At 48.3% G+C, this 19,063-nt stretch overlaps 1 protein-coding gene and 1 pseudogene across 3 annotated transcripts in view; one reads left to right on the top strand and one right to left on the bottom strand.

The window, feature by feature from the left end:
• Positions 1 to 2,364: 2,364 nt before the first annotated feature.
• On the bottom strand, positions 2,365 to 4,602 carry LOC110284360 (E3 ubiquitin-protein ligase MARCHF5 pseudogene; annotated as a pseudogene).
• Positions 4,603 to 8,737: 4,135 nt separating this feature from the next.
• Positions 8,738 to 19,063, top strand: part of Rab11fip3 (RAB11 family interacting protein 3) — a 79,793-nt gene continuing 69,467 nt past the window's right edge. For 2 of the 3 annotated variants that reach the window (XM_021186563.3, XM_029470952.2), the window contains exon 1: positions 8,738 to 10,792. In XM_021186563.3, the coding sequence (XP_021042222.1) occupies positions 9,089 to 10,792 (1,704 nt within the window). In that variant the 5' untranslated portion in view covers positions 8,738 to 9,088. The remainder of the gene's footprint in view (positions 10,793 to 19,063) is intronic. The other variant, XM_021186565.3, reaches the window with a different exon arrangement.

Below are 19,063 nucleotides of genomic sequence, written 5' to 3' on the forward strand. Positions count from 1 at the left end.
TACTTATGAAATTCACCTCCATACTCTGGGAATCCCAGGTATGGATCTGGCCTGGGTCCACCGTCTTGTGTAGTATTTAATAAAATCTTCATTTAAATCTGGCTAAAACAGTGCAGTAGTTGTCTTATTCTCAGCCACTGGGATCACCCCTTCCTGCTTAATCATTCCATCCTTCTCTCCCAGGACAGTTTAAACCTGTTTTGCCATGGTGAAGCTTTCCCGTGGATGTGTAGGTAGGCAGTGAGTAGCATTTTGTCCACCTCTGGTTCTGTGCTGAGGTTTCAGGCACACAGCAATATCTTCTAAGACACTGAACAATGTCAGTGTTGGGGCCATGTCAGGATTTCCCAAGCTGGCTCCAGCTGTCACTGCCTTCAGGACACATCAAGATTTTACTTGGACGCAGGAAGATCTAGTTTGGCCCCATAGATCTAAACAAAACCCTGGGTCCCCGAGTCAGGGAAGATGCACGACACAAGAGTTCCAGGCCTGGGATGGAAGAGCTTGGGTCAGACCCCAGCCACACAGGCACTTGACAAGCTATGCTCCAGTCCTTTCCAAGACAGGGTTTCCATGTAGTCCTGGCTGTCCTAGAACTCACTCTGTAGACCAGGCTGTCCTTGAACTAAAAAATTCACTTGCCTCTGCCTTCCAAGTGCTGGGATTAAAGGCATGTGCCACCACCACATTCTTGTAATCCCAGAACTCTAAAGGAGGAAGTAGACCAGAGTTCAAGATCATTCTCAGCCACACAGCTGGTTCAAGGCCAAGCTGGGCCTCCTGAGGCCCTGCCTGTAAATGAATAAATTAATAAAATTGACTTTGAAGCCAGATATGGTGGTCTCTTTACTCCCAGTACTTGCGAGACTGAGATAAAAGGATTGGTATACATTTGAGGCCAGCCTGAGCCAAACACAGAGCACATGCCAGTCAGGGCTGCACAGCAAGACTCTGCTTCAAAAACCAAATGGAAAGAATCACTTTAAGATTCTTCCATATGCGATGACATAGTATTCAGACAATGAGGAGAACAGAACCGCTCTTTAACCTGGGACAGAAACTGATGGGTGCTATAGAGAAGCCCTTCTGATTCATGGCTGCAGCGCTCCTGCCAGCTCTTCTCCTGCCCCAGGCTGTGTGTGTGGGAACGGGTGTGGAGGGGAGGAGGAGACGGTGGTGGGTGACTGTGGGGGCTGTACATGCTGCTTCTTCCCGGGGAGACAGGAGCAGGTGTGAGCAACTTCAGCATGAGATGTTAAAATAAGAAAATCAGCAAACCCTCAGGCTGAGTCAGGAGGAATTAAACTCTCCTCTACAAACTCACACTCTATTTTTACTCAAAGAAATGTACTTTGCCAAATTTGAAGGTGAGGAAAAAAAAATCCTTTCCACTAAATAAAATATCAGTAAACATGGGCGGCTCAGTGCCCTTGAGTGCCGGAGGCCCCAGGCGTATGTGACATGGACCTAAAATTGACTTCTCACTTAACTTTGCTTGTCAATACAAAATGCTAACCTAGCTTTCAAAAGTATAAATTTAAAAAGGCTATTTTAGGGTTGGAGAAATGTCTCAGTGGTTAAGAGCACTTGCTGTTTTCCAGAGGACCCGAGTTTAGTTTCCAGCACCCATGTCAGGTGGCTCAATTGTAACTCCAGCTCCAGGGCATCTACACCCTTTTCTGGACTCCTGAGGTACCCACATGTGTGTAGCATGAAGCACACACACACACACACACACACATGCACACACACACATGCACACACACACACATACGCATGCACATATGTACGCATGTACACATGCGCACACAAACCTTCATCGAGGTGCTGTTTCTAAGAAAACACTGAAGATGAATATATACAAAAGAGGCGTCAGAATAAAACATGTCCACTTTCAATATTTGTACAGTTTTATCTTTATATTTTTGTCTGGAAGAATATGAACAAACCCAGGTTCACCATGCTAAAATAATGGTTTAGCTGGCTGCCGTAAAAGCAGAACATACCAATTGCAGAGCTTTTTCAGGCCTTAGGTTCCATGATTACTGAGAGGCTCCCCCTGCCCTCTGTGGTTTATTATATTTCTTAAGAATATAGGAGCAAGCTGGGGGTGGTGGCGCACACCTTTGATCCCAGCACTTGGGAGGCAGAGGCAGAGGGATTTCTGAGTTTGAGTCCAGCCTGGTCTACAGAGTGAGTTCCAGGACAGCCAGGGCTATGCAGAGAAACCCTGTCTCGAAAAAAAAAAAAAAAAAGAATACAGAGCAGTAGCTTATCACAAGTCTCCACTAGCGCATTAACGATGGAAGCAGAACACAGCGGACTAGTCAGGATGAGAAACCTCAGAACTACCTGGACTCAGATTTATGCTTCTTCCTGCTCCGAGTAATTTAGGATTTTGTGGTGTGCCTGACATAACTATTGCTGCTGTTTGAAGTAAACCTTCTATGCTCCTTTTATGGCAAAAAAGCAATTCCAGCCAAGATTGTCCTTTGTAAATTTGAGTTAACAGTACTGAGCATCGGGATACCAACTATTGTCTCAATAGTAGGAAAGACAAGGGCTCCACACAGAATTCTAGTAACAGAGACATGGTCTGCCAAAGGATCAGCTTCAGCTGGAATTGAAGAACAGGACAACCAGATTCTTGGGAAGGAATATACTGTTCATGATTTATAGTTTGAGTATTTGCACCATAGTCTAAGCACATAGTCTTCCCAGTCAATCATTTTGCCTAGTTATCAGCATGTCAGGAATAGTAGAAAGTCTAATCAAACAGATAAAATGTCAGCTCACTCCATGACATGCAGCCCGGCTTTATGTCCTACAACGGGCATCGCTGTCACTGCTCCGTAAGTCACAGCTGTCCACGAGATAGAGCCAATCGTTATTCCTGCTGCAGCAGAAGGGCAAGATTTTGAGACCAGTCTATCTGCAAGGTCCAAGACTAAAAGGACTGGACCCAGTTTCGGAAAAACTATTAAGTAATTCAGCACTGCACTGAGGACACGCCACTCTGGCGGCGCTGCTTTCTCTTTGCTCCTCATCTGCCCAGCGTTGCAGACTCACTTAGCAGAAACTCTGCACCTGCATGGCCTCACCCAGTCAGCACTTTTATCATCTTCATCGGTGGCAAAACACGCCCACAACTTCTGTCCAGCATCTTGGTTTTTGTTTGTTTGTTTGTTTGTTTGTTTGTTTTTTCGAGACAGGGTTTCTCTGTGTAGCCCTGGCTGTCCTGGAACTCACTCTGTAGACCAGGCTGGCCTCAAACTCAGAAATCCGCCTGCCTCTGCCTCCCAAGTGCTGGGATTAAAGGCGTGCCCAGCTCTAGCATCTTGTTGAAGGGCTTGTTTTGGTATCTTCCGTGGAGCCAGCCAGCTCAACCCTGCTCCCAGGCCCACTCAGGGCCAGGCCCCTGGGATATTAACACTGAGAGGCGGGACCCTGCCACACAGCCTCAGGGTGACATAGCTCTGAGAGGCGGTGATGGTGCTGGGGTGGTGGTGCATGGTGGGTGCCCGCAGAGGGCTCATTTATTTGTTTGTTTTATGTCTTCAGTGTCTGTGTGTCTGATCATGCATATCTGTCATGGGGTGTGTGGAAGTCAAAGGATGGCTTGCAGGTGTAAGTTCTCTTTTTTCACTCTGTGGGTTATGGAGATTTAATACAGTGTCAGGCATGGTGACAAGTGCTCTTAACACCCTCCCCCAAGAAGAAAGACATTTAAAACAAACAAGTAGGTGAGTTTTCTCTCAATGTAGGCATGCATGAAAGAGAAAAACTACATGGTAAATGGCTGTCAATTTTTCATTCCTGTGATAAAACATCATGGCCAATGCAATTTATAAAAGAAAGTATTTAATTTGAGGTTCACAGGTTCAGAGAGTTAGATCCCATAACCACCATGGTAGGGAGTACAGCAGCAGGCAGGCGGGCGGGCAGGCAGGTGGGCAGGCCAGCTTGGCACTGGAGCAGTAGTAAGAACTTACATCTCCAGACACAAAACTGAGGTAGAGAGACACATCCCCAACAAGGCCACACCCTCTAATCCTGCCCAAACAGTTCTATCGACTAAGGACCAAGTATTCAAAGCTATGTGCCTATAGAGGCCATTCTCACTCAAAGCACACCACCACAAGATCCTGGCAGTTACTTTTCTCATTGCTGTAGGAAAATATCCAGTCCTCAGGAAGCAGAGGCAGGCAGATATCTGAGCTCAAGGCCAGCCTGCTCTACAGAGCGAGTTCCAGGACAGCCAGGGTTACACAGAGAAACCCTGTCTCGAAACAAGTAAACATCTGACAGAAACACCTGAAGGACATGAAGACTTGAGGTTATTTTTTCAGAGGGCTCAGTCCATGGTTGTTTGGTTCTGTGCTCTTCACAGAGTTTAGCAACAGAACAGGTTCTTACCTCACAGCGTACGGGAACTTGGGGAGACAGAAAGATGGACAATACCCATGCATGAGTTCACATACTCACGAATCCATCCCTAATGTCTGACCTCTTTAAATTTCCAGAACAGGCCAAAATAGTGCCAGCAGCTTAGGGACTTAGGCTTCAACATACAAAGATGTGGGCAATGCTCACTTCGTTCATGACGCACCTCCAATTTATTACGTAGCCCAGGCTAGCCTTCTACTTCTGCTTGCTCCTCTTCTGCTCCTCAAGAGCTGAGATTATAGGAGGGTAGTGCCATACTTACTTTTTTCCTCTTTTTGTTACTCTTTTTTTTTTTTTTTTTTTTTTTTTTGGTTTTTCGAGACAGGGTTTCTCTGTGTAGCCCTGGCTGTCCTGGCACTCACTTTGTAGACCAGGCTGGCCTCGAACTCAGAAATCCGCCTGCCTCTGCCTCCCGAGTGCTGGGACTAAAGGCGTGCGCCACCACGCCCGGCTCTTTTTGTTACTCTTCTGGTTATATTTTGTGAGCCCAGGTTTTTGCAAATGTCAGACAAGCGGTGATCTATGTCTACAGCCCCACCTCAGCCTAGCGCTCCAGGTACCCTGATTTGATTTGTACTTTTATTCACTTAATATTCATCCTGTTGTGGGCATTGTTAATTTTTTGTTTTGAGACAAGGTTTCTCTGTGTATCCCTGGCTGTTCTGGAACTCACTCTATAGACCAGGCTGGCCTCAAACTCAGAGATCTGCCTGCCTCTGCCTCCCGAGGACTGGAACTAAAGGTGTGTGCCATCACCATCTGGCACATTGATTTTTTTTTAAATTACATGTATGTATGTCTGTATGTTATGTATGTGTAAGTGCATGTGTATGTATGTGCATATACACACAATGTTATAAAAAGATTAAAAAATAAGTGCAGACTATATGACCCAGTCATTCTGCTACTAACATGTGGGACAAGTGAAAGTTGTGTCCATACAAGGTCTTTCTGGGCAGGAAATTCCTGGATTGGAATGGTAGGCAATGTGACTGAGAATTTTAGAACAAAACTTTTGGCTCTGGCATCCCCAGAGGTGTGGGTGCCCTTGCAGATAGGCCAGTTAAAGAGGAGTGAGGTGAAAATCAGAGAAGGGAGGTCTGACTTAATGTGGCCACAGTGGAAAGAAGAGAGTGGAAGGTTCAGGGACCCTAAGTACGGTTTCCTGGAGTTGCTGTAAGCATTAGGTTTAAGCAGAGGATGAATGGGGACAGGCAATCATGTTGAGGTGTGGTCTGATAGGTCATGGGACAGCTCTGGTTAGGGGAGGTGGTTATGCAGGCTGACAGCACGCCAGGGGAGCGCTCTAGTTCTCCCATGGTTGCCTCTGCTCCAGGGTGTGGCCTCCCCATGCCAGGTCAGAGCAAAGCCTTATCTTTCTGCCTTCAATCTTGCCTGTCTGAATAAGGAGTCCATGCTTTTCCAGGCAAAAGTATCTGCTGCTTCTCTTTTCCTTCCTTGTCTTGATTCTGCATCTGGCCTGGGATGGATGTCAATTCTTCTGCTTCAGTCTCATGTGTGTGCAGCTATGTGTACCAGTGTTTGTAGGGGTCAGAAATTGATATTTTTTTTAAACAATTTACTTATTTCATTTATATGAGTACACTGAGGCTATCTTCAGACACACTAGAAGAAGGCATTGGATGCCATTACAGATGGTTGTGAGTCACCATGTGGTTGCTGGGAATTGAACTCAGGACCTCTGGAAGAGCAAGCAGTCAGAGTTACAGGAGGGCACAGGATTTGAACTTGGTCCTTATGCTTGTGGCTGACAGGCGTCTCACCCCAGTGGCTGTCTTGTCTCTACACCTTTGAGAGCTGGAGTTACAGGAGGGTGTAGGATTTGAACTTGGTCCTTAAGCTTGCAGTGCAGCTGCTCTTAACAACTGAGCCCCTGCTCCTAGCTTAATTTTTTTTGTTTAATTTTAAACATTAAGAATAATTTTATGTGTATGTTTGGCTGCATGTGTATCTGTGTACCACGTCTGTACCCGGTATCTGAGTAGCACTTGGGGTTACACATGGTTGTGAGCTGCCATGTGCGTGCTTGGAACTGAACCTGGGTTCTCAGGAAGAAAACAGGGCTTTTAACTACTGAGTCATCTCTCCAGCCTCCTCTTCTTCTCCCTTCTCCTCTTCCTCCTCCTTCTTTTTTTTTTTTTTTTCCCGAGACAAGGTTTCTCTGTATAGCCCTGGCTGTCCTGGAACTCACTTTGTAGTCCAGGCTGGCCTTGAACTCAGAAATCCACCTGCCTCTGCCTCCTGAGTGCTGGGATTAAAGGTGTGCGCCACCACCACCTGGCTCCTCCTCCTTCTTCTTATTGGGACAGTTGGATTGGCTGGTAAGCATCTGCCTCCTTAGTGTTGGGATTATAGGTACATTCTCAGCTTTTAAGATGGGTGCCAGTCACTTTGTTGACTGAGCAACCTTCCTCATCTCGACTGGGTCTTTTTTTTTTTTTTAAGATTTATTTAAGCTGGGCGTGGTGGCGCACGCCTTTAATCCCAGCACTCGGGAGGCAGAGGCAGGCGGATTTCTGAGTTCGAGGCCAGCCTGGTCTACAAAGTGAGTGCCAGGACAGCCAGGGCTACACAGAGAAACCCTGTCTAGAAAAACCAAAAAAAAAAAAAAAAAAAAAAAAAAGATTTATTTATTTTATCTATATGAGTACACTGTAGCTGTACAGATGGTTGTGAGCCTTCATGTGGTTGTTGGGGTTGAATTTTTAGGACCTCTGCTCACTCTGGTCAACCCTGCTTGCTCAGGTCAAGTCTGCTCACTCAGTCCCTGCTGGCTCCAGCCGAAAGATTTAATTTATCATTATACATAAGTACACTGTAGCTGTCTTCAGACACACCAGAAGAGTGCGTCAGATCTCATTATGGGTGGTTGTGAGCTACCATATGATTGCTGGGATTTGAACTCAGGACCTTTGGAAAAGCAGCTAGTGCTGAGCCATCTCGCCAGCCCATCGCCTGGCTCCTTATAACCTTTCATCTGCAGCCCCATTGCTTGGTCTGAGCCAGGAGGTGTGCATTCTCTACACACTGGTTCTATTTGGGCACACAAACGCTGGAAGTCATAAATATTTTTCTTAGTTTTGGCACACAACAGGAACACCTGGCTCCTCAGAAAATTGGTCTTGGGCCTGACTGAGAACACCAAAGGACAGGTGGATGCTTACCATGACACACTAAATAGAAAGGCTGGCACTCACTGGAACTGCCTGTGAGAATGTTTGTCAGTCAAAGGAATTTCCAGTCCTTGCATTAGATGGAGGGGTCTTTATTCTTTCAATATATATATTCCTCACAAAAGCATTCAGTTCTTACAGGAAAATAGGACTACATTTTAGGGAGCACATGAGCACATCACCTTCCTTTTTCCCAGCTGCTCGAAATCTCCTATAATGTGCTGGGAGTTTTGCTTGGGGATGACTCAGTAGATTAGCCGGCTGTACACCTGGAAACGGAGTTCAGTTTTCAGCTTTTGCCAAAACTGCTTATGAAACCATACTTGTCCATGGTGCCCACGAGTGTAAAATTGGTTCATAGTTTCCCCTGGCTAAATGGCTAAATTTAGTTCTTGACTAGATGCACCTTATTGCTTCCAACTGGCTTAGTCAACTGCTCCGCATCTCTGAGCACGACCCTTTGATGATGATGATAACCGCATTAGTTAGCAATAAAGAGATAAGCGCTGTTTATGTAATTTAAAAACATGTTCAGAGCAGGGTTGGTTCGGCCAGTCTACAATCCATGGCGGTAGAATTAGGAGTTAAAGGTAGCGTGGGCTGCACAAGTTCCTGTTTCAAAAAGATACCAAACAACATATCAAACTAAAACAACATCTGTGCCTCTTCATTTCACTGTGCGCTCCTGTGGATGAATGTGTGAGCCCCTCGGATCCTGTCCTTGTGTGGGAGACTTGGATAATTCCTTACCTGGTGGGGCAATTCGAGCGCTCCTTCGCACCTACATGCTGCCAATTAATATTCTGGTTTGTACCACCAGTTTGTGAAGGAGTCACACAGAAGGGACTAGCGGCTTCTTTTGGGATATGCGAATGTTTTGTTTCCCGTTTAGCAATAGTTTTCCAAAACCTATTCTCGGGCGCCTCTTCCTGCGACAGTCGTGCAAATCGTACGGAGAACTTGAGTTGGGCAGATCACTGTCGCCCCTAAGCTGTGCCCGCTTCGAACTCACCTTTATAGCAAAACCATGGGGGCGTGATCAGGTTACACGGCGTGCTGACGTCACGCGCGACGGAGGGCGGGCCGGCGCCGGCGCCGGCGTCCCTCACTGGGTCCCTAAGCTCAGGCGCTCAGGCTTCAGCCTCCGCTGCCCGGCCGGTGCCTGTCTCCCACCGTCCACTCCCCGCCACTGGGTCCTTACATCATCCGGACTGTGTCGCTGCCATGGGCCCGCGCCAGCCGCGCTGCGGGGCCGGGAGCCGCTAAGGTGCGGTGCGAAGATGGGCGAGGGCGGAGCAGGGCCCGAGCGCCAGCCCCAGCAGTCCGGGCGCCCCGCGCGCGCCCGCCCGCGTCGCCGCGGGGATGCCCGCGCCCGCCGCCGCGCCCTGAGCGCCTTTGTCTGCCTTCCGCGCCTTTCGTATCATCCCTAGTTTAGCCGGCGCCGGATCATGGAGCTGTGCCAGCCGACCTCCCTGTCGGACCACGACCAGCCAGCGTCTGGGCCCCAGCGTGGGGTCAAGGGGCCGGTGGGGCCCGACGCTCCTCGCGGCTGGTCAGAAGAGCCCGAGGAACACGCCCAGCTTCAACGGTGGCCAGAGGGACCCAACGCGCCAATCTGCTGGCCCGAGGAGGTAGAGGAGCCTCACGCTCCTAGTCGCTGGGCCAAAGAGCCCAACGCCCCTCGCTGCTCGTCCCAGGAGCCCGATGAATCCTGTCACTTGGCTGAGGAGCTGGAGAAATCCGACTCCCCTCGCTGCTGGCCCCAGGAGCCAGACACACCGTGCCACTTGGCCAAGGAGCTGGAGGAACCCAACGCCCCTCGCTGCCTGCCCCAGGAGCCCGACACACGGTGCTACTTGGCCAAAGAGCTAGAGGAACCCAACATCCCTCGGTGCTGGCCCCAGGAGCCCGACGTGCCGTGCCACTTGGCCAAGGAGCTAGAGGAACCCGACGCCCCTCGCTGCTGGCCCCAGGAACCAGACGCATTCTGTCACTTGCTCAAGGAGGTGGAGGAACCTGATGCCCTTCGCTGCTGGCTTCAAGAGCCAGACGCACCGTGCCACTTGGCCAAGGAACTGGAGGACCTCGACGCCCCTCGCTGCTCGTCCCAGGAGCCCGACGAATCCTGTCACTTGGCTAAGGAGCTGGAGGAACCAGACGCACGGTGCCACTTAGCCAAAGAGCTGGAGGAACCCGACGCCCCTCGCTGCTGGCCCCAGGAGCCCGACGAATCCTGTCACTTGGCTAAGGAGCTGGAGGAACCAGACGCAAGGTGCCACTTAGCCAAAGAGCTGGAGGAACCCGACGCCCCTCGCTGCTGGCCCCAGGAGCCCGACGTGCCGTGTCTCTTGGCCAAAAAGAGGGAGGAATCCGATGCACCGTGCCTCTTGACAGAGGAGCTGGAAGAGCCTGACGCCCTTCACTGCTGGCCCCAGGAGTCAGACACACCGTGTTTGTTGGCCAAGGAGCTAGAAGAGCCTGATGCCCCTCACAGCTGTCCTCAGGAGGCGGACACAGGGTGCCTCTCGGCCAAGGAGCCAGAGGAGCCTGACGCCTCTCACCTGTGGCAGGGGGTACCCGATGCACCGTGCCTCTTGGTCAAGGAGCCAGAGGAGGCCGATGCACTTCACTGTTGTTGGCCCGGGGAATCCGAGGAGCCGGATGCTCTCAACCCACCGTGTTTCTGGGCCAATGAACCAGACGAGCCCGATGCATCACGCTGTTGGTCAGAGGAGCCCCAGGTGCTGTGCCTCTGGCCGGAGGAGCAGAACACAACGCGGTGCTGGCAGGAAGAGCCCGATGCACCCTGCTTCTGGCCCGAGGATCGAGAGGAACCAATAGTTTCGTGTCTCCAATTTAAAGAGCCAGAGAAGCCCAAAGTCCGGAGCAGTTGGCCCGAGGAGCTGGAAGACTGCTGCCCTACGCGGGGCCTACCCCTAGAGCCCTTGCTCGCTGACGGCGAACTGCTGCAGGCATGTCCCGGGCCACCCTCGGACCCAGGACCAGCGTTGTCGCTGCCCAGCGAGCTCGGGACAGCTCAGGAGGAGGGTGCACGCCTCAGGGCGGTATTCGATGCCCTGGACAGGGATGGGGATGGCTTCGTCCGCATCGAGGATTTCATCCAATTCGCTACGGTCTATGGGGCAGAGCAGGTACAGTACAGTTCTGAGTACAGTTCTGGTCAGGATGTCGCTGATTTCTCCGGGTAGTTTCCCTGGAATCCCCTCTTACCTCTCAGAGGAAGGTGTCCTCTCCTCTAGCAACTCTCCTCTAGTTACACTTGCTACTTATTTCCTAGATCTGGGAGTGGGAAACCCTTTTCAGTGCCTTGCTTCTGCCACCAGTATTAGGACCTCAAAGACCAGACTTGTAGATAGATGCCTTTCCAGTAGAGTTAGTGTACTGCGTGTCTGCTATTTGTTGTACTGGGTTTTGTTTGAGAGACGGTAATTAGTGGCCAGAAGGTCCTAGGCATTAAAAATGTTAATTTCTGGCTGAAGATGTAATCAGTTGAAAAGTATTTTCCTCCTGTCATAGCCTCAGTCCTCTGTATCACATGAAAGGATAGATACCTGCTCTACAGGAAAGTGGCGCAATCAGCAAGCACAGGTACATCTGAAGGTGGTCATGATGGTGCATGCCGGGTGTCCCAGCGTCTGGGAGGCTGAGATGGGATTGCTGGAAGTTCAAGGCCAGCTTAGTCTGTGTAGTGAGTTCAAGACTAACCTGAGCTACAAAGTAAGACCCTGTTTCAAAGCACACATATGCATGCGTGCCCACACTCGCTAGAATACACAGCGTGTTCTGCACCGTGACCAAGAAAAGGAAGGGGATGAGCCCAGGAGTGGCATGGCAGGTGTCATGGGTAGCAGACCCATTGGGGCCTCCACTCTCACAGGAGAGCTGAGGAAGGGTGTGGAAGGGTGACAGAGGCACAGTGCAAGTGTGAGAGGAACTCTTAGAGGACTCCTGGGGAAGCGGGATGGAGACCTAGGCCTTGTGTTGTCCCTTCAGCACTTAATTGTTTGGGGTAAAGATGGCACCAGGGTTGTGTGCCACGAGGGTTGTGACACCAGCTATGTCACAAGTTTCCCCTTTATTTATCAGGTGGGAGGCCAGAGAGATGACTCAGCGGTTAAGAGCATTGTCTGCTCTTACAGAGGACCCAGGTTCAATTCCCAGCACCCACATGGTAGCTTACAACCATCTGTAACTCCAGTCCCACAGGATTCGACGCCCTCACACAGACATATATGTACATTTAAAAAATTGTTTATTGGTTAGAAGTCCCTGAAAAGACACCAACTATGTTACATGTTCTCCTTTATTTTAATTATTGGTTAGAAGTCTCTGAAATTTTCATCTGTTAATTTTCATGTTATTCATTTTTCACACATGCAGACATTTGTTAAGTGGGTGTTCAAGTACATTTGCATGTTTCAGTGTCCTTTAAGAAGAAGAAAGAGAAAAATGAGCTGGGTGTGGTCGCATACATTCGGGAAGATGTCAAAACCGAGGCCAACCTGGGCACATACAAGACCCTGAAAGTCTCTGAAAACTAAAGGGGGAAGGGCAAGGTTGGGAAGAATTGCCCTGGTTAACTTGGAGCTCCCTGCTGAGGTGACACTGTAGGGTCAGGTGGCTTCTTCCCATTGCGCCCTCTTTCTGGCCTTTCTCTTAGAGCTTGAGTTCTTTTTTTTTGTTGTTATTGGGGTGTTGTTGTTGTTGTTTTTGGTTTTTTGAGACAGGGTTTCTCTTTATAGCCCTGGCTGTCCTGGAACTCACTCTGTAGACCAGGCTGGCCTCGAACTCAGAAATCCGCCTGCCTCTGCCTCCTGAGTGCTGGGATTGAAGGCGTGCGCCACGACACCCGGCGAGCTTGAGTTCTTATAGTACTTTCCATCTCTTTCCTGGACTGGAGAGGGCTTTCCAGTGCTTGGCAGTTGATTCCTGGTGTAGTGTATCTTCTCTTTAAACTTATTCCTGTCTCTAGCTCCGGTCTGACTGGGAAGGCTAAGGCAGGCAGAGCTGCGTTTGGTCATTCCCATGACCCACTGCTGTTCTGCTCTCTCAGTGTGTCGTTGCTAGTTCTCTGAAGTGGTAATTAGCCAAGTAGGTCTCCCTCTTGCTTTACAGGTAAGAAGCCAGAGGCCTGAGAAAGGCCCCACACCTTTCCCCAGCTGGAACAGGACTGGAGATTCTCTTTCTTTTTTAGCTCTTAACCCACAGATGACTCCGGGAAGAACTGCTCAAAAGTATTTCTACCAAGTTTCAGCTTAGTGAATTGCATACAATTCTCTTTAAGAAATGTCTTTGGTTGTCACCTCTCCAATTTGATCACTCTGGGGAAGATTTAGCCACACTTCTTCCCCATCCCCTTCACCCTTCTCCTCAAAAGGTCTCGCCATGTCATTCTGGCTGGTCTAGAACTGGCTGATCTCTGCTCTGCCTCCTGAGTGCTAGGATCACAGACCAGTGCTACCATTCCCAGTGCGGCACTGTCCTCAGTACAGACTAAACTGGATCAGAATGGTTTGCTCTGGTGTTTCCTGGTGGAACATGCAGTCTGGGGTGGAGAGCAGAGGGCAGTCGCTTAGTCCTTTGGTTTTTTAGCCTCTTGGGAGGAAACAATGTTGAGTTGGCTCAGCTTCCTGGACTTAGAACCACCTCCTGGGTTGTGCGGGACACTTCTTGTTTTCTGTGAGTGCTCTCACTGTTCCGGAGCAGATAACACACAAAGGGATGGAAGTTAATCTTTCTGTGAGTGTAAGGTGAGTTAGGCAGCCTTTGTGACTCAGCTTTGCTGAGAGTATCCTAGGGGAACAAAGGCGGGAATATGAACCAACAGAGCAGGACTTAGAGAAAAGCAAAGCATTCCCACAGTAGAGGTAGTTTGAAGGTTATTTTTTTGTTTTTGTTTTTGTTTTTGTTTTGGGGACGGTCTCTCTATGTAGTTCTGGCTGTCCTGGAGCCAGGACACTCTATAGAGCAGACTGGCCTTGAACTCACAGAGATCCATCTGCCTCTGCCTCCCGAGAGCTGGGATTAAAGGGATGTATTACCATGCCCTGCAGTATTTTGAAATTTTTAAGATGAAAGAAATCCTGAGTGTACATACTAGAGAGCTGGTTTATCATTACTTTATGTGTATGAGTGTCTGTGTGAGGCAGACATGCAGCTGCCTGCAGAGATGGTCAGACACTCAAGCTGGAGTTACAGGAGGCTGGGAGCCGCCTGACCTGGGTACTGGGAACTGCACTGCATCTCTGGAAAAGCAGCAGGCCCCTTGTCACTGAGGCATCGGCCTCCCCAGCCCCTGCCCTGCCCAAAGCAGATTCCTGACTCCATTCCTGACACTGTGTAAGCTTTTTGTTTGTTTTTTCAAGACAGGGTTTCTCTGTGTAGCCCTGGCTGTCCTGGAACTCACTCTGTAGACCAGGCTGGCCTCGAACTCAGAAATTTGCCTGCCTCTGCCTCCCCTGTGCTGGGATTAAGGTGTTTGCCACCATTTCACACCTTTAATGATTGATGCTGCTAATCTTTATCTGTTAAACAATTCTGTATTTATCTAAAAATTAAGGATTTTTTTTTTTAGATTTATTTATTTATTATATGTAAGTACACTGTAGCTGTCTTCAGACACTCCAGAAGAGGGCGCCAGATCTTGTTACGGATGGTTGTGAGCCACCATGTGGTTGCTGGGATTTGAACTCCGGACCTTTGGAAGAGCAGTCGGTTACTCTTACCCACTGAGCCATCTCACCAGCCCAAGGATTTTTTTATTGTTGTTGACTTTTTTTTTTTTTGGTTTTTTTGGAGACATGGTCCAGTTTGTAGCCTTGACTGGCCTGGAACTCACTGAATTTACTTGTCTCTGTCTCCTGGGTGCTGGGCTACTTCACCTAAGCTAAGGATTTGAAAAAAAAAACAAACCCCATTTATCTACTCAGGGTGTGCATGGGCAGGTAGGTGTGCCAGTGCTTGTGCGCAGGCCGGAGGAGAACTTTGAGAAGTTTGCCGTCTCCTCCTGCACATGCCGTCAGGTCCTCAGGCTTGGCGCTGGGCGCCTTCACTTACTGAGCCCTCTCTCTGCCTGATTTCATTTCTTTGCGAATGGCGGGGTGTCAGGGATGAGAAGGGTGAGCCCTGAGCTTCTGATCCAGGCTGCCCCCATCTCCCAGATGCTGGGATCCCAGGTGTGAGGCACTAGCTGGGCTCCAGGGTCTCTCTTGTGATCTGTTTATGGAGGTAGCCTTTTCAATTATTAAGCAGGTTGTCTGAATTTTTAATAGGAGCACTCCCATTTATAATAGAGATGGCTGTCATGTCCCTCTTTTCTCTTTCTCCCCAAGTGTCATGGCATGTGTGGATCTGATTACCTCACCTGGTGGCAGGCCAGGTGTGTGATCCAGTGTCACTCACTGGAGTCTGAAGGGGACAGGAGCAAGGGCATGGTAGAACTTTCTAGTTGCAGCTCTTTTATTTCTTTTTCTTCTTTTAATTTTTATCTTTTTCTTTTAGTCAGGGGCACAGATAGCCAAGCTTCTCCTTCAGCTGGCTTTGTGGTGGAGAGGAACCTTGAACTCCATCTCCCTGCCTCCATCTCTGAGTGCTCAGACTGTACGTGTATGCTGACACAGTCCGTTTTACATGGTGCAGGTGTGTGTGTGTGTGTGTGTGTGTGTGTCTGAATTGTGAGAAGGAGTTGGCCCCTTTCTTGCTTTCCTTTTTGTTGTTGTTTTTTGTTTTTTTTAGATGGATTCTCTATGAAGCTCCTCTGGTTGTCCTGGAACTCTATGTAGACCAGGCTGTCCTCAAACTCATGGAGATCCTCCTGCCTTTGCCTCCCAAGCGCTGAGATAAAAGGCATCACCACCACTCTTATTTTTCCTTTTAAAAGGAATCTGTGGTAATCGGAAAAGAGTTTTCATTCTATTTTCACAGCATTTACTTTTCTGTTTTGATATTTGAGACAGGGTTTCTCTGTGTAGCCCTGGCTGTCCTGGAACTCTCTCTGTAGACCAGGCTGGCCACAAACTCAGATCTGCCTGCTTCTGCCTCCTGAGTGCTGGGACTAAAGGAGTGTGCTACCACTGCCTGGCAGCATTTGCTTTTTAGCAGTCATTGATCCTTCCCGGGAACACTCTGGTTGGAGCCATGAGTGCTCTGGTTTTGGGAGACCCGGTTTGTCCTCCACAGAGTTCATAGAAGGAACCCATTGTGCACAGTGTGTCCATTTCTGTTTCTCGTCCCTTTGCCAGAGGCAGTTGATAGTTCTTAGGAATATTTGATACTGTGGTTAATTTCTCTCCTGTTATTTCCCGTCTCTGTCCTAGCCTTGGGTTTAAGTGTCTGTGTATAGGAATGAAAATGGGCTTGTATGGCCAGACTTGGTATCACACAGCTTTAGTCCTAGCCTTTAGGACACGGAGGCAGGCAGATCTCTGAGTTTGAGGCTAGCCTGGTCAACATAGTGTGTTCCAGGTCAGCTAGGGCTATACAGTGAGATCCTGCCCCAGAAGGAAAGAGAGAAAAAAAAGAAGAAAGAAAAAGAAAAGGAGGGAGGGGAAGAGAATGGGCATCTGTGGCCTTGTGTGTGTGTGTCTGTGTGTGTCTGTGTATGTGTGTGTGTCTGTGTATATGTGTGTGTGTCTGTGTGTGTCTGTGTGTGAGAGAGAGAGCAAGAGAGCTCGCTCGCACAAATGAATTTGAGGGAATGTGTACCTGTGTACCCCTTTGGGTCTGTGTTGACAGAATTGTCAAAATCAGATGAAGTTCCTGTTTGTGCCTGGATATCAGATAGCTGTGTTAGCATCCAAAAAAGAACCTGTTTTGTCTTCTAAAAGTGACACAGGCTTATCATCAAGCAAAGCTCCTGAAAACAGTGGTGTGAAACACAAGATAGTTTGGGCATGGTGGGTCGGAGCTTTAATCTGGCATTAGGAGGCAGAGGGGAATAGGTCTTTGTAAGTTGAGGGCCAAACTGACCTATAAGTGAGTCACATTCCAGCAAGGGCTACATAAATACATAACATACAAAAAAATGTGCGGTTGGAGGTGGTGGTGGAGGTGGAGGTGGTGGTGGTGCATGCCTTACTCCCAACAACTCAGGATGTAGATGCAGACAGATCTCTGAGTTTGAGGCCACCCTGGTCTATGGAGTGCTTCAGGACAGCTAAGGTTATACAGAGAAGTCCCGCCTTGAGAAAGCAAAAAATAATAATTAAACAACAAAATAAAAATTATTTGGGGCTGGAGAGATGGTCCGCTGGTTAAGTGCATAGACCACTCTTGCAGAGGACCCAAGTTTGGTTCCCAGCACCTGACTTGAGTGCCTCACAGCTGCCTGTAACTTCAGCTCCAAGAGATGCCATGCCTCAGGTCTTCACAAGTCCACACACAGACACATAGTTAAAAACATTTTTTTTTAAAAATTTTCTTCATTTACATTTTAAATGCTATCCCAATAATTAAAAATATTAATTATACGTCTTTATATTAAGTAACACAGAGGCCTGTGTGATGGATTTTTGCTGTAATACCAACATTAGGGAGGCCAAGGCAGGGAATCTGCTGTGAGTTCAGGCCAGCTTTTCTGAGACCCGTTTCAGTGCCAACCCCAGGTAGACAGATCGCAAAATGTAATAATGTGTGTGACCACTATCTGTTGCTGAGGAGATTGTTACATCATTTGTATATTTCCTTTCAATTTCTTGTTTATTTTGGTTTTTGGAGACAGGGTTTCTCTGTGTAGCCCTAGCTGTCTTGGAACTCACTTTGTAGACCAGGCTAGCCTCAAACTCTGAGATTTGCCTGTGTCTGCCTCAGTGCTGGGACTAAAGGAGTGTGCTACCATGCCCAGCTTCAACATTTTATAAATTAAAATTTATTTTTTGGAATTGTGAGACATATATTCCCATGGAATGTTGGCTTTGAACTTACAGCCTAGCCTTGAACTGTCTCTTGTCTCTCTGAGTGCTGGTATTAAAGGTGTACCTTACCATACCAGTTTTTCCTGTTTTTTTTTTTTTTTTTTAAACTGAAGTTCTTTGTGTGTGTGTGCGTGTTTATTTTATGTGTATGGGTGTTTTGAACTCCTGAGCCCCTGCCTCTGCCTCCGAATATATATAATAGGACATGACAGACATATATGCTATACTAATCTATATATAAGCTGTAATAACTGCAGGCATGTGCCACCATGTCTTGCTATCTCATTCTATTTTGCCTATATTTTTGCTGAGATAGGTATCAGTAGGTAGCTCAGAATGTCCTTGTGGCCAGTCTCCTGCCTCACCCTCACCAGGTTCTGTAAGAAAATGGAAGCTTTACTACCTTAAGTCCCTGGGCTGATAAGTGGAGGACTGTGCCTAGGGAAATGTTGTAACTGTTTGTTTAGGTCACATTAAGCAGCCTGCCAGTGAACTGCTTACTCACACCTTTGAAGTTAAATGGTAATTTTAATTTTACTAACTGGTTCAGCACCAATAAAAGCAAGCAAAAGTCCACTTGATTAGAAAGATTAACATTTTCTTGGGAAGAAAAGCAGCCAGCCAGCCAGACTTTCTCACTTAAAGTTTCAGGTTGCAGGAGAGAACCTTTCTGCTTCTCAGTACAAGCTCTCTGTGTAGCCAGGCTGCCTGGGGTTGCTGGTCTCCTAGCCCAGCCTCTGCAGTGCTGGATTCTGGGCTTGCCTCACAGGGTTGATTTCTCAGTGCATTCTTCTTGCCTAGGGGCCCTGGTGAGTCTGATCCCTGACAGACTAGTGCCTCGTGGATCTTTTATTTAGTTAATTGACTTTGCAGCTGGGGTGGAACTCACACATGGTAAACAAGTGTTCTTACGGTAGAGCTCTGCCCCCCTCCCTCCAGTCCTGGGATTCCCCAGCTGCCCTCCCCCCACCTGTTGTCATTGTGACATAGTGTTCTCACCTTCAAAATTCACCTCCAGAACTGAGCATTTGAGTTCAGAAACCAACCCCAGAATATTAACTAAAAAGCCTGCCTCAGAATGTTTAAAATCAGTTCCCATTTGTTATTAGCAATAATACAATCTTTTATAAACCTCAGTGTTTCTCTCGCACATCCTGTGGATGCAGGCCTGCGGAAGCTGGCTCCCCCATATTGCAGATGAGGATGTTAATGGTCCAGGCCCCCTGAACAGAACATGGCACTGGCTCCACGTCTACTCTGCAACCTAGCTTTGCCATGTCTAATGCTGTACCCTGAGCACGGGCTTCCACAGCTGTAAATCTTGTTATGAGATGAAGGGAAAAAGGAAATCTCAGGATCCACCTACCCAGCTGAGAGCACCGCTGCTGCAACCATGAAATTCTCACGACCCAACAGAGACGTAGCACGTTTGTTTGTCTTGGAGGCAGGGTCTCATCTAGCCCTCTTGGTCTCAAACTTGTTTTTAGTTGA

The sequence above is a fragment of the Mus caroli genome, unplaced genomic scaffold (assembly GCF_978045245.1).
Source record: "Mus caroli unplaced genomic scaffold, Mus_caroli_1 scaffold_18, whole genome shotgun sequence".
Lineage (NCBI taxonomy): Eukaryota > Metazoa > Chordata > Mammalia > Rodentia > Muridae > Mus > Mus caroli.